The 15,901-nt window shown below is 44.5% G+C and overlaps 1 protein-coding gene across 2 annotated transcripts in view; it reads right to left on the bottom strand.

The window, feature by feature from the left end:
• CRMP1 (collapsin response mediator protein 1) overlaps nt 1–15,901 on the bottom strand; it is a 92,937-nt gene that overhangs the window by 42,594 nt on the left and 34,442 nt on the right. For both annotated transcript variants that reach the window (XM_073648274.1, XM_073648283.1), the window contains exons 2-3: nt 5,299–5,387; nt 3,976–4,160 (exon numbers count right to left, since the gene is read on the bottom strand). In XM_073648274.1, the coding sequence (XP_073504375.1) occupies nt 3,976–4,160; nt 5,299–5,387 (274 nt within the window). The remainder of the gene's footprint in view (nt 1–3,975; nt 4,161–5,298; nt 5,388–15,901) is intronic.

Genomic DNA, 15,901 nt, shown 5'->3' with positions numbered 1-15,901 from the left:
AATGCTGGGATAAAGTTTGCAATGCGTTTTTGGGGCCAATTTCGTGCGGATTTATGGCATCAAAAACGCACCGTTTGGACACAGCCTAATAGTTCAGTTAAGATGGCAATATTTTCAGAAATACAGGATATCCCATATTATTCCAAAATGTCATATAACTTTGGATTATCAAACAAATAACCTACCCTTAAAATTATAGACTGTTCATGTCTTTGGGCAAACTTACAAAAACAGCAAGGGATCAAATAATTATTTCCTTCACTGTATATATATATTAATAAGACCACCACAAAAACTATGTAGTTATCTTATTTTAACCTGATCGGAAAACAGCATATAAACATGACAAAATTTTTCAAAGAAAAGTAATCCAAAAATGTCATATGAATCCCAAAATGGCACCAATAAAAACATCAACTCGCTCAACAAGCCCTCGCACAGGTTGCATGATGAAAAATAAAAATTGGCTCACAGAATATGGCAACAAATGATTGATTTTTGGTTAAAAAAAATAAATTATTGTGTAAAAGTGGCAAAATAAATGTAAATTTAGTATTTCAGTAATCTCAGAGACCCTCATAATAAAGTTATCATGTCATTTATATCACTTTGAAAATGCCGTAAAAAACTCCGCCCTGAAGACCGTGAAATGGATGTTTTTCCATTTTCCCCTAAATAAGAAAAAAAAATTATACAAGTTTTTCAATTAACCCCTAACCTGTGCCATTAGAAATTACATATTGTGCTGCAAAAAATATATACCGGTGCATCTCACTAAATTAGAAAATCATCAAAAAGTTAATTTATTTCAGTTCTTCAATACAAAAAGTGAAACTCATATATTATATAGAGTCATTACAAACAGAGTGATCTATTTCAAGTGTTTATTTCTGTTAATGTTGATGATTATGGTTTACAGCCAATGAAAACACAAAAGTCATTATCTCAGTAAATTAGAATACTTTATAACCGCAGCTTGAAAAATGATTTTAAAATCCGAAATGTTGGCCTACTGAAATGTATCATATTTTTCGGACCATAAGAGGCACTTTTTTCCCCCCAAATTTGGGAGGAAAATGGGGGGTGCGTCTTATGGTCCAAACGCAACTTACCGGTGGCGGTGGAGCGGGATCGCAGGGCGGCGGCGGAAGAAGAGATGAGGCGGGCCGGTATCTGGCTGGGGGCCGGGCCTGGCTGAGTACCGGGGCCGGTGTATTGAGGTGAGCAGAGCAGAGTGAGCGGCTTCCGGCACATGCGCTCTGCCGAGCCGGTGGCCATTTTCCTGTAGATCAGCTTCAGAAAGATGGCCGCGGCCACCGGAAGCCGCTTACTCTGCTCTGTCACTCCGCTCACCGCAATACACCGGCCTCGGCACCAGGCCCCCAGCACCCCAGGTACGGGGCCACCAGGTAACAGGCTCCCAGCACCCCAAGTACCAGGCCCCCAGCACCCCAGGTACCAGGCCACCAGCACCCCAGGTACCAGGCTACCAGCACACCGGGTACCAGGCCCCCAGCACCCCAGCCCCCAGCACTCCAGGTACCAGGCCACCAGCACCCGGCCCCAAGCACCCCAGGTACCAGGCCCCCAGCACTCCGGGTACCAGGCCCCCAGCACCCTAGGCCCCCAGGTACCAGGCCACCAGCACCCCGGCCCCCAGCACCCCAAGTACCAGGCCACTGGCCCCCAGCACCCCAGGTAAGAGGCCACCAGAACCAGGGCACCAGACCACCAGCACCCCAGGTACCAGGCCCCCAGGTACCAGGCCACCGGCCCCCAGCACCCCAAGTACCAGCACCCCAGGTACCAGGCCCCCAGCACCCAAGGTACCAGGCCACCAGCACCCCGGCCCACAGCACCCCAGGTACCAGGCCACCAGCACCCCAGGTACCAGGCACCCAGCAACCCGGGTACCAGGCCCCCAGCACCCCAGGCCCCCATGTACCAGGACCCCAGGTACCAGGCCCCCAGCACCCCGGCCCCCAGCACCCCAGGTACCAGGCCACCAGCACCCCGGCCCCCCAGCACCCCAGGTACCAGGCCACCAGCACCCCAGGTACTAGGCCCCCAGCACCCCAGGTACTAGGCCCCCACCCCCAGCACCCCAGGTACTAGGCCCCCAGAACCCCAGGTACTAGGCCCCCACCCCCATAACCCCAGGTACTAGGCACCAGTCCACCAGCACCCCAGGTACTAGGCCCCCAGCACCAGGCCAGCAGCACTCCAGGTACCAGTCCAACAGCACCCCAGGTACTAGGCCCCCAGCACCAGGCCACCAGCACCCCAGGTACTAGGCACCAGTCCACCAACACCCCAGGTACTAGGCCCCCAGCACCAGTCCATCAGCACCCCAGGTACTAGGCCCCCAGCACCAGTCCACCAGCAGACCAAGTACTAGGCCCCCAGCACCAGGCCACCAGCCACCAGGTACCAGCATGCCTCCACGTCCGCTGGCTTCCTGAAGGACCCTGCCTCCTGTGACCCCAGCTCCACCGGCCCCTCAGGTAAGATACCTATTCAGACTATAAGACGGACCCCCATCTTAGAAAAAATATTTTTTTTCCTATTTTCCACCCTAAAATTTGGGGTGCGTCTTATGGTCCGGTGAGTCTTATAGTCCGAAAAATACGGTATGTTCAGTAAATGCCCTCAATACTTGGTCAGGGCTCCTTTTGCATCAATTACTGCATCAATGCGGCGTGGCATGGAGGCGATCAGCCTGTGGCACTGCTGAGGTGTTATGGAAGCCCAGGTTGCTTTGATAGCAGCCTTCAGCTCGTCTGCATTGTTGGGTCTGGTGTTTCTCATCTTCCTCTTGACAATACCCCATAGATTCTCTATAATAGATTCTCTATGGGGTTAAGGTCAGGCGAGTTTGCTGGCCAATCAAGCACAGTGATACTGTTGTGTGTAAACCAGGTATTGGTACTTTTGTCAGTGTGGACAGGTGCCAAGTCCTGCTGGAGAATGACATTTCCATCTCCAAAAAGCTTGTCGGCAGAGGGAAGCATGATGTGCCCTAAAATTTCCTGGTAGACGGCTGCGCCGACTTTGGTCTTAATAAAAGAAAAAACAGTGGACCTACACCAGCAGATGACATGGCTCCCCAAACCATCACTGATTGTGGAAACTTCACACTAGACCTCAAGAAGCTTGGATTGTGGCCTCTCCACTCTTCCTCCAGACTCTGGGACCTTGATTTCCAAATGGAAAGTGGAACTCTGGGACCTTGTGGAGTGTGTCAATGACTGCCTTCTGGACATCTGTCAAGTCAGCAGTCTTCCCCATGATTGTGGAGCCTACTGAAACAGACTAAGGGACCCTTTTAAGCACTTAAGAAGCCTTTGCAGGTGTTTTTGTTAATTATTCTAATTTAATAAGTTAATGACTTTTGTGTTTTCATTGGCTGTAAGCCATAATCATCAACATTAACAGAAATAAACACTTGAAATAGATCACTCTGTTTGTAATGACTCTATATAATATACGAGTTTCACTTTTTGTATTGAAGAACTGAAATAAATTAACTTTTTGATGATATTCTAATTTTGTGAGAAGCACCTGTATCTATCAATTTAAATGCACCAGAATTCTAGTATAATTCGTGCAAAAAAAACACCTGTCTTTCATAACTTGCATCAAGTTTATGATGTATTATAGAGCTTTTTTCAACATGTGCAACTAGGGAGCGTGGCCTCGCTGGAAAGGAAACTTTTTGATGATATTCTAATTTAGTGAGACGCACCTGTATATATACTGCGACACAATAGTAAGGGGATGAAAAAAAAAGGCAGAAAACTGCAGCAGCCGTGTGACACCTTGACAGCATTTTGCACAGGTAATACTATTCACAATAGACATGTACTGGAAACTCGGGTTTCTCACAATTTTCAAACTTTAACTTTCTATATTAAAATGATAAATGACATTAAATGAGATTTCCATAAAAAAAATAATACACCCCAACCTACTTACTGATCATGGTGGTCCCTCCTGCCACTGCAGCTTTAGTTCCTTGGTAGAAATCATCAAGTGTCGTCATACCCAAGTAGGGTTTCTGTAGGTATGTGTTAACGTCGATGCCACCAGGAATAACCATCCGTCCATTGGCTTCAATGGTCTTCACTCCACCAGGAACAATCAAGTTCTCTCCAATCTGCCTAAATTATAGAAATATAAGGTGTCATACTGACAGCAAGCCGAGGTCTTAAAGTGAAAACTATGGTAGTTTGTTCATAAATATCTCAAAATGTTGCAAAACTTTCACCAAGCAAAAATGTGGTGAGAAAACCTCTTAAAGCAGAGATGGAGAGAACTTGGGCAGTGGTTGCACCAGTCTAGAAGACAACATGGCTTTTTTAGTCTCCCAGGGATAATAAGCAATAATTAGAGAAAGATAACATCCTAGACTGGCTGTGAACTCTGGTGAACTTTCTTCTACTTTTTAGAAGAAAGTGATCAGATGTGATCAGAAATGATTGAATAGTTACCACCGGTGATCAGAGAACAGCCGTAATCAGCAGTGATCAGAGGACAGCCGTAATCCGCCATGATCACAGATCAGCAGTAATCAGCCGTGATCAGAAAACAGCCGTAATCAGCAGTGATCAGAGGACAGCCCTAATCCGTCGTGATCAGAGGACCGCAGTAATCCGCCGTGATCAGAGGATAGACGTAATCCGCCGTGATCAGAGGACAGCCGTAATGAAAGAACAGCCGTAATCAGAGAACAGCCGTAATCCGCCGTGATCAGAGATCAGCAGTAATCAGCCGTGATCAGAAAACAGCCGTAATCAGCCGTGATTAGAAAACAGCCGTGATCAGAGAACAGCCATGATCGGTGATTAGCCGTGATCAGAGATCACTACTGGAGAATTGCAAAGATTAATTTGTAGACACATATTAGCTAAATTTTTCACCTTTACAAGCCAAAATAACTTTCCAAATAAAGAATAGCAATGGCTGCCCTCCCCAATGTTTTCATTCATTATTGAAAATATGATTTATTTCTTCCAAAACCGTGCCAAACCTATCCCTGGTTGTTGGTGGTACTGCAACTTAAATGAGGCTCAGCTGTAATGATAGATACAACCCCGTTAACAGGTGTAGCACTGATTTTAGAAAGACAGCAGCCATGGACAACCCCTTTAATTTTCTTATTTTCTTCCCTATTGCCTGAATCGCTCCAGCTTGTGAATGGACAGATTCAGTTTATGAAGAATTGCTGTAATTTCCTAACCTTACAAAAGGTGACCGGTGGAAATCTTTTGTGGACTTGGATGTTACGGTAACACTTACTTGATAAGGCCATCTTCGAGGTAAATATCGGCATAGAAGGACTGATCATCATTAATGATTCTCCCTCCTTTGATGAGGAGTCGGTCACTCTGGAATAAAGGAAGAATGAGATTCATATTAAATGGATTCTCATGTGATATCAAAAAAACATATTTAGTGACAAATACTTGATATGACATTCTATATATTCCTGAAAGAAAAAAAACAGACCATAAAGTGTAATTCTACGTCACGGGTCGGATAACATTTGACTTCATCTCTCATCTGCTTCCCAGTATCATGACCAATAATCCTTCAGTTCTAACCATTGTCCTCCCTTTCCCTATAGTACTTGGACTATCTTGGAGACAACCCTGCAGCAAAAGCGCCACCTCTGTAAAAGGTCTAAGGGTCAATACAAGGGTAAATTGAATCCACCTATAATTTATTCTCAGTATAACTATAGGTTTTCTGTGAAGGTCTCAGAGGTTTGTTTGAGAAAATTAGGGATCAAACAGCATCATGAAAACCAAGGAACACACCAGACAGGTCAAGGATAAAGTTGCGAAGAAGAGTAAAGCAGGGTTAGGTTATACAAAAATAGCACAAGCTTTGAACATCTCACGGAGCACTGTTCAATCCATTATCCAAAAATGGAAGGACTATGGCACAACTGCAAACCTACCAAAACATGACCGTTCACCTAAACTGACATCCCAAGCAAAGAGAGCACTAATTAGAGAAGCAGCCAAGAGGCCCATGGTCATTCTGGAGGAGCTACAGAGATCCACAGCTCAAGTGGGAGAATCTGTCCACAGGACAACTATTAGTCATATACTCCACAAATCTGTTTTTTATGGAAGATTGGCAAAAAAGAAGGCCATTTTTGAAAGCAAGCCATAAGAAGTCCCGTTTGCAGTTTGTAAAAAGCCATGAAGGGAACACAGCTTGAATGTAGAAGAATGTGCTCTGGTTAGAGGAGACCAAAGTAGAATTTTTTGGGCTATATGCAAAACGCTATGTGTGGAGGAAAACTAACACTGCACATCACCCTGATAACAGCATTCCCATCGTCAGATATGTTGGAGGCATCATGAGTATAATCGGCCAGCGACGCCGAGCAGGTCCTTCCCCTGAGTATATTTGGCCCGTGATGCTGGGCAGGTCCCCTGCCTGGCACCACACCTGCACCCGGCATTGTACTTTCAACTATATAGGCATCTTAGATGTCAATACAGTTGAAAGCAATGAAGGAGGAGGGAGCGTCAGCTGACGCTTCCTCTCCCATCATTACCCCTTTGCGTCTGATGTCTCAGTGCAGCCGGCGCGATGACGTCATTACAGCTTGCCTGCTGTACTGAGATGTACAGAGCATCTGCAGACACCATGAAGAGACCGGAGCAGTGGGAGAACGGGCAGAGGCAAATATTTTTTTTTTTATGTGGGGCCTATACTGTATGTAGCAATATGTGGGCCAATTATACAGTATGGCGAACTTATACTGTATGGAGCACTATGTGGGGCCATTATACTGTATGGAGGACTATGTGAGGCCATTATACTGTATGAAGGACTATGTGGAACCATTATACTGTATAGAGCAACATGAGGGGCTCACTATACTGTATGGAGGACTATGTGGGGCCCATTATACTGTATGGAGGACTTTGTGGGGCCCATTATACTGTATGGAGGACTATGTGAGGCCATTATTCTGTATGGAGGACTATGTGAGGCCATTATACTGTATGGAGGACTATGTGGCGCCCATTATAGTGTATGGAGGACTTTGTGGGGCCCTTATACAGTATAGAGCACAATGCGGGGCCCATTATACTGTATGGAGGACTATGTGGGTCCCATTATTCTGTATGGAGGATTATGTGGGTCCCATTATTCTGTATGGAGGACTATGTGGGGCCCATTATACTGTATGGAGGACTATGTGGGTCCCATTATTCTGTATGGAGGACTATGTGGGGTCCATTACTATGTATGGAGCACTTTATGTGGCCATTATACTGTATGCAGAGCTGTGTGGGGATTACAGTTGGAGAATCATACTGTGATGGGGTCACCATTGTTTGTCAGGGTGATATAGGGGGGTACAGTAGTGTCATCATACCGTGCGTGTGGAGGGTACCGTGAAGGAATATACTGTGTTTGGGGGTCACTTTTGTTTGCATCATACTTTATCATCTGTATTCTTACTTTGCAGCATTTTGTCCACATCTGCCTAAAGCTTTTACACAGCACCATAGTATATATTATTGGGTTCTGTGTCCTAAGGTATTTATCTTACATATTTTCACAAAATTCTATATTTTAGCCAATTCACACAAACTTGTAAAAAAAATGCAAGCAACATGTTCATGGGTAACAATGTGTTTAAAGGAAAAATAATAACAGCGCAAGACATGATGGCATTGTCATATTGGGTTCTGGATGATAAATTACAGGTCTACAATTCCAGTTGGAAAAATGAGGACAATGTTCCGTAAATGTTTTTAAACACATTCTCCAAATGGAAGAATGAAAAAGTTAGCAAAAATTCCAGCAATTAAAGGGCAAGATGAGTGACAACATTTATTTATGACAAAGCAATAGCCCGTATGTGGAAATCCTACATGATATCACACTGTACCTACACAATTTTCTTTAGTGTCCAAATACATTTAAAAGAAAAATTAAGCAACTTTGCAAATAGCCTTAATTAAAAAGGTCCTGCTGCTTTAAGGGTAGAATTCCTATGCAGACCTCTGTGTTTCTATGGTAACAGACTACAAAAAAAAATCCTAGTTGTAGTCTGATCCTATAAGCACACTCACATACACGTGCATCTCACAAAATTAGAATATCATCAAAAAGTTAATTTATTTCAGTTTTTCAATACAAAACGTGAAACTCATATTATATAGAGTCGTTACAAACAGAGTGATCTATTTCAAGTGTTTATTTCTGTTAATGTTGATGATTATGGCTTACAACCAATGAAAACACAAAAGTCTATCTCAGTAAAATAAAATAATTAACAAAAAACACCTGCAAAGGCTTCCTAAGCATTAAAAAAGGTCCCTTAGTCTGTTTCAGTAGGCTCCACAATCATGGGGAAGACTGCTGACTTGACAGATGTCCAGAAGGCAGTCATTGACACACTCCACAAGGTCCCAGAGTTCCAATTTTCATTTGGAAATCAAGGTCCCAGGTCTGGAGGAAGAGTGGAGAGGCCACAATCCAAGCTGCTGGAGGTCTAGTGTGAAGTTTCCACAATCAGTGATGGTTTGGGGAGCCATGTCATCTGCTGGTGTAGGTCCACTGTGTTTTATCAAGACCAAAGTCAGCACAGCCGTCTACCAGGAAATTTTAGAGCACTTCATGCTTCTCTCTGCCGACAAGCTTTTAGGAGATGGATATTTCATTCTCCAGCAGGACTTGGCCCCTGTCCACACTGCCAAAAGTACCAATACCTGGTTTACAAACAACAGTATCACTGTGCTTGATTGGCAGCAAACTCGCCTGACCTTAACCCCATAGAGAATCTATTATAGAGAATCTATGGGGTATTGTCAAGAGGAAGATGAGAGACACCAGACCCAACAATGCAGACGAGCTGAAGGCTGCTATCAAAGCAACCTGGGCTTCCATAACACCTCAGCAGTGCCACAGGCTGATCGCCTCCATGCCACGCCGCATTGATGTAGTAATTGATGCAAAAGGAGCCCGACCAAGTATTGAGTGCATTTACTGAACATACATTTCAGTAGGCCAACATTTCGGATTTTAAAAACATTTTTCAATACTTATTAAAGTATTCTAATTTACTGAGATAATGACTTTTGTGTTTTCATTGGCATTGTTTTCATCAACATTAACAGAAATAAACACTTGACATAGATCACTCTGTTTGTAATGACTCTATATAATATAGGAGTTTCACTTTTTGTATTGAAGAACTGAAATAAATTAACTTTTTGATGATATTCTAATTTAGTGAGATGCACCTGTATGTTCCCTACAAATGTAGGCTAGAAAGGAACAGCTGAGGATAGTATGACTACAGGATCAGACTACAGAGGGTTTGTAGTCTGTTACCATGGAGACATGCAACTCTATACAGGAGCCGTACATAAAACATGGCAACAGAAGTGAGTTAATAATTTTGCTAATTTACAACAATATCTTAGCCCAGTCACTAAACTACTGAATGGCTATAATGAAGATATCTACTATATTCTTGTAGGTTTGTCTTAGGCTTTCATATTTTTAAAACAACAAAGGTTCTGCTGATGGCAATTAGGATCTCTACGAAAGAGCCCCAATCAGTTCTAGAATAGTGAACTTATAAGCGGGATGGTTTTTAGGCCTCTGGACCATGTCACGGTTCCCACATCATCCATGGGACAATGACACAGATGGACTCAGCTCTGACAAAGGTACTTAAACTGAATGGGGCACAAACGATAATGGTGACAAACACTGGCACTTCACTTGGTGGTCACAGTAGATGGCATAGAGGCTTGGTGGTGACAGACTACTGGCAAAAATGCTTGGTGGTTACAGAAAAGGACCCATTTATACTGGCTGATAATCACAAATGAGTGTTCCTAGGAGCGCTCATTGCCGATTACCACCATGTCTAAACAGGCTAGCAATGGAAATGATTTTTAAGCAAGTTTTTAATTATTTTTTTCTTACATTTTTAAGCAAGTTTAAAAAACATTGTACTTGGCACATATGTAAACAGGACATGTGCTGGTGAGAACATAATGTTCTATGAGCAAAGAACGATCATATTAACCATCGTTCTGTGCATATGAAAGTGCAGCCAACCTGCCTAAACAGCCCATTAAGTGACCACTGATCAGTCTGCATGTAGTGGATTGGTGGTTGTTTAACGGCCACAGTTGGCCTGTCTAAGTGCAACTTATCACAACTGGCAAATGCAGTCCTTGGTCACACTTGCTGGTGAGGGTAACGAGGCCTCCACATGCCATCGGTAGACTTGCACTTGATGTAGTCCACAATTACTTAGTCAGAATCCACCAAGCACTGCGAGCCATCTAAAAACAACTAGGCCAGGTTACACAAGTAATCGCCTTTTTGGCCAGAAATGTTGGCAGGCCCAAGAAGTCTTTGTTTGGTCAAGATCACGTCATGGGGTTCTGAATTCCACCCACAGCCAGGGACAAGTTAGATGGAAATTACCTATAGTCTCTCAAGCCAACTGTAAACATTTTCTCTCAGGGCACCGTAACTGCACATAGGCAGACCAGTAGACCAAAGATGACCTTGGCTCGACTACAGCACCGCACTACCTCTTGTCTGTGTGTACTGACCTACAGTGACTCCCAGACAAGCATAAACATGGTGGTCTCTGCTGCTGGTGAACATACTTTGGTAATTAATATATTCCCAAATATCATACGAACAAGTCCAGACAGAGAAAAATGCAGGTGGTTCTACAGGTAATATGGAAAGTATACAGAAGACCTGCACAGAAATGGAGTAAAGTCACAGAGTTAGGTGGGACAATCAGTAATAAGGTCAGACAGGACTCCAGTGACAATGAACACAATTGTGTAAAGTGTCCTGTGCAAAACCATCGCTACAAATAGATGGAAAACAGAAAAACAATATATACAAGCCAATTCTATCCTACATAGCCCCACATTCGAAAAGGGTTTATCAAGACTTCAAAGACACCAGTTGACCACACCTGATGCGGGGTGAGAATGTTAGGAGGTCATTAGAGCAGATCGCAGGACGGTAAAGCTGAGGTGTGAGCGCAACCGGTGAAGAACGTCCGGAGTATAGTCCAAATAATTTTATTGTGTCAGTAAAAAAGATATGCTAAGCATTTCAGCACTGGAACAGAACTGTCATCCGGTCGTGCCAATATAATAATTTGGATTGGATGAAAGGGAATTGGGTAAGACTCAATTCTAGATTTGGTGTGAATCGATTCTCATGACCTGGGCCATCGGCCAAGACAGTAATCTGTGGCGTAGGACTGAGCTGTGCGAACCGCCTGTAATCTGCCGGCATCCGCAGCCCTTCTTTTAATTAACCGTTTTGGCGCGATGGCACATGTGCATGATGTCGCGCCAGTCCAGCTAATCAGAGGCTGCTCTCACACAGCTGGAAATGACTGCCATGTCACCAACTATGCTCACACAAAACGTCTAAGCTTCATGTTTAGTGTCTATATAAGGTGTCCTGGTGTATAGGTCAAGCATATCCATAGGAGTTCATTCACCAGAATGACACCACAGAGTATCCTTTTTCCTCTATCTGTAGGTAGGTACACCATTTTCCTACTATATAGAAAGAAAAAAAAAAAAGCATAATTGCCGAAATTGAGCCACCACAAAAACACGTATATCACATGGTTGTATATGTTGGAGCCTTCTGTGGAGAAATACAGTTGAAAAACCTTTGAATGTAAATATCACTAATTTAATTAAATTGTACTAATCCTAACTGCCATCTCAGGTGAGGACATCAAGCCATTTTGGTTCAAACTTTAGAAAATCACAAAAATAAATTTGTTTCACATTCTGCTATACCTGCTTTTTTTCACTAAAACAGCAGCACAAACTGACAGCAACGATTTTTGCTGCTTTTTTGCACTTACCCATTACTTTCTATGGGTGAACAAAAATGCTGCAAAAACGCTGAAAGAGTTGACAAGCTGCAGTTTTCAAAACAGCAGCAGTTTTCCAATTCAGTCAGGAAAAAAAATATAGTGTGTGCAGAAGATTCCTGAAATCTCGTAGCTTTTGCTGGTACTGTAAAAAGCAGCTTTTAATTTGCATTAAAAAAAAAACAGCAAAAACCGCAACTTGTGAACATGGCCTATATCTCCAAAGGCTGGAACGCAGTCCACAAACTGTGCCTAAGGGTGATTTAGTAAGATTTCCTGTTCCATGGAGGGACCTCAGAGGAGGGAACTGCAATGTGCTTTAACTAGAAGCCACATGGCAGATCAGCTTTATATTCCAACATTGGGTTTATGAATTTACTATATTCACAATGTATTAACATATTCAGGTGGCAAGAAAATAAGCATATTACTATTAAAATGTATGAATGGAAATGAGGCGAGTGATGGAATGACTATTAAATTTAAATCATATCTTAAAAGGGAACTTGTCACTCCATCTGTGCTGCCTGAACCACGGGCAGCATGAATCAGAACCTGGCTGTGCGATTGCAGGCAGGTATGTTTATTTCTGAAATGTTGCAGCATTTCAAAGTGAAGAATTTAACAATCTGGGGACTTTACGGAGCGACCTGGCCCCGACGCACTCCAGGTGATTGACAGGTCTCAAAGTAAACTGTGCAACTGTTTATTACTAGAAATATATCTTCTAGAATGTTTTACTAATTAAAACCAGATTCTGAATTGTTATTTTTCTTTTACTCTGTTTTTTATTTTATGACTGTAGATTTTTTATTCTAATCTCCATAGATGACTATGGGGGCAACCATGTTGCTTGAGCTGATGCTTAGCTCCGTGAACAGCAGTTCAGAGACTTGCTTTCACCCCTTAATCCAGAACAGATTTGCTGTGACAGATTTTCAGCTCCATATAACACTCAGAGAAGGCCACTTTTTAATGCGGTTTTGGGTGGTTTCCTCTAAGAATTTAGATTTTTTTATATTTGATTGCACATCGTGTTTGTGTAAGTCACAGTTTTGTCTCTTTAGTACACAATATGAAGGCTCTGCTAAACTAAGGAATGCCCACATGACAGCCCATCCTAAGACCTATTACACTTTCTCCTCTTACAGCTAACAATACGATAAAAAATGCAATTAAAACAACTTGCACACCCAGTGGATTTAGTAAACTGTTTGGTAGTGATGAGGTTTAGCTCATGCACATGTGACCGCTGCAGTCAATCACTGGCCTCAGTGGTTACATGCCATGCTACCATAAGCCATGAGGCCAGTGATTGGCAGAAGTTCCTAGAGACGGGCAGAACCACTAGGATGATGGCACAAGAACAGTGCGGAGAATTAAAGGGAAGCTATCAGGTCTCACAAGTCTCCTAAACCATAACCAGAAGGCTAAATTGGACTATACTGCATTAGAACAAAGTCCCTGATGGTGGCCCACACAAACGTTTATTACAAAAAACAATTTTAAAAGTGCAACTCGTTTTATGATAATTAGCCAGGACTAATCCAGTAGGGCACTGTCTGCTTCCCTCAAACTAGTCTGGCCTCATTTCCGGTAATAATGCCACGCTGAGTGTGATTGATATCCATTGCTGCTGTACCCTACATTCCAGGACCGTGTATAAGTAGGACGACCACTCCAAGCTTCCCATCCTGAGCATGCGCAGGGCGACCACTCCGAGCATCCCATCCTGAGCATATGCAGGACGACTACTCCAAGCATCCCATCCTGAGCATGTGCTGGACAACAACCACTTGGAGCATCCCATCCTGAGCATGCGCAGGACAACCACTCCGTGCATCCCATCCTGAGAATGTGCAGGGTGACCACTCCAAGCATCCTATCCTGAGCATGAGCATGGCGACCACTCCGAGAATCCCATCCTGAGCATGTGCAGGACGACTACTCCAAGCATCCCATCCTGAGCATGTGCTGGACAACCATTCCGAGCATCCCATCCTGAGCATGCGCAGGACGACCACTACGAGCATCCCATCCTGAGCATGTGCAGGACGACCACTCAGAGCATCCCATCCTGAGCATGCGCAGGACGACCACTTCGTGCATCCCATCCTGAGCATGCGCAGGACGACCACTCCGTGCATCCCATCCTAGGACGACCACTCCGAGAATCCCATCCTGAGAATGCGCTGGGTGACCACTCCAAGCATCCCATCCTGAGCATGCACAGGGCGACCACTCCGAGAATCCCATCCTGAGCATGTGCAGGACGACTACTCCAAACATCCCATCCTGAGCATGTGCTGGACAACCACTCCGAGCATCCCATCCTGAGCATGCGCAGGACGACCACTTCGTGCATCCCATCCTGAGCATGCGCAGGACGACCACTCCGTGCATCCCATCCTGAGCATGCGCAGGACGACCACTCCGTGCATCCCATCCTGAGCATGTGCAGGACGACCACTCCGTGCATCCCATCCTGAGCATGTGCAGGACGACCACTCTGAGAATCCCATCCTGAGAATGCACAAGATGATTACTCCGAGCATCCCATCCTGAGCATGCGCAGGACGACCACTCCAAGCATCCCATCCTGAGCATGCGCAGGACAACCACTCCGAGCATCCCATCCTGAGCATGTGCAGGACGACCACTCCGTGCATCCCATCCTGAGCATGTGCAGGACGACCACTTCGTGCATCCCATCCTGAGCATGCGCAGGACGACCACTCCAAGCATCCCATCCTGAGCATGCGCAGGACAACCACTCCGAGCATCCCATCCTGAGCATGCGCAGGGTGACCACTCCGAGCATCCAATCATGAGCATGCACAGGATGACCACTCCGAGCATCCAATCATGAGCATGCGCAGGATGACCACTCCGAGCATCCCATCCTAAGCATGCGCAAGACAACCACTCTGAGCATCCCATCCTGAGAATGTGAATAACAATCACTCCAAGCATCCCATCCTGAGCATGCGCAGAAAAGCTTTGTGATCTCTCCCTGCTTCATCAGCACATTGCACATGCCAATGAGGCCAAAGTGAGGCGGTGCTGGAATAAAATGCTCAGCCTTCCTAGGCAAGCACTGAGCTCACCTGACATCAGTAGGTAAGCTCAGGAAGGGATGTTTGGAGCGGACTTCTTGCGCACGCACGGTGCTAGAATTCAGTGCATAACATGAAAGGAAGTCACTGCAGCTTTCTAGGCATGCGCAGAGTTCACCCGGCATCACTAGATCCGCTCAGGAAGGGATGCTCGGAGTGGACATTTTGAACGTGCACCGTGCTGCAATGATGTGCATGGCAGGGAAGGATGTCAAGTGAGTGATACTCCGACGGACTAGTCCTAGCTAATTAGCATAAAATGAGCTGCACTTTTAAAGTTGTTTTTTCACATTAAAGAAACCTTTGTGAGGGACTTTGTTCAAATGCAGTAAAAGGCCGATTTACGCGTACGATGGCGGTTTGAGGACCCTGGCAGGATTCCTTTAACAGGTGGGTATAGATTATTCTATCTTGTGCCCACTTTTAAAAAATGTTGGACAACCCTTTAAAAAAAAAAATACAGTATGCAATAGTCAAAGAGAAGATAGCGATACTGAAGCTCGGGGCATTTGGGCACGGCCAGTGCAAGGAATGTGTCTGCGGCATTATGACCGGCTATTGGCCAAGTGACAGCGCATGCAGCCTCACAATCTGACAGCCGGATGTTAGGAGTAGTAACACCAGACCCTCCCGCTGCTGTTTTGTCAGTCATCATTGTGGATGACTTGGAATAAGGAAGGTGATAATTTATTATAATCTGTGCACACGCCATGTCTCAAAGCCTTGGGCATCGGCACGCTTACAACCGTGTAACAATCCTGAACCCAGAACATATGTTTCCTATGTCAAAGATTTACAATGAGAAGGATCAATATGTAATGATTGCTCCGTCCACATTTACTGACCCCAAAGACTGGGAACACAA

The sequence above is a fragment of the Phyllobates terribilis genome, unplaced genomic scaffold (genome assembly GCF_046119375.1).
Source record: "Phyllobates terribilis strain yellow unplaced genomic scaffold, ASM4611937v1 Scaffold_1__5_contigs__length_1240528914, whole genome shotgun sequence".
Classification (NCBI taxonomy): domain Eukaryota; kingdom Metazoa; phylum Chordata; class Amphibia; order Anura; family Dendrobatidae; genus Phyllobates; species Phyllobates terribilis.
Note: the sequence above shows the minus strand (reverse complement) of the source record. Positions and strands in the feature narration are given on the sequence as shown.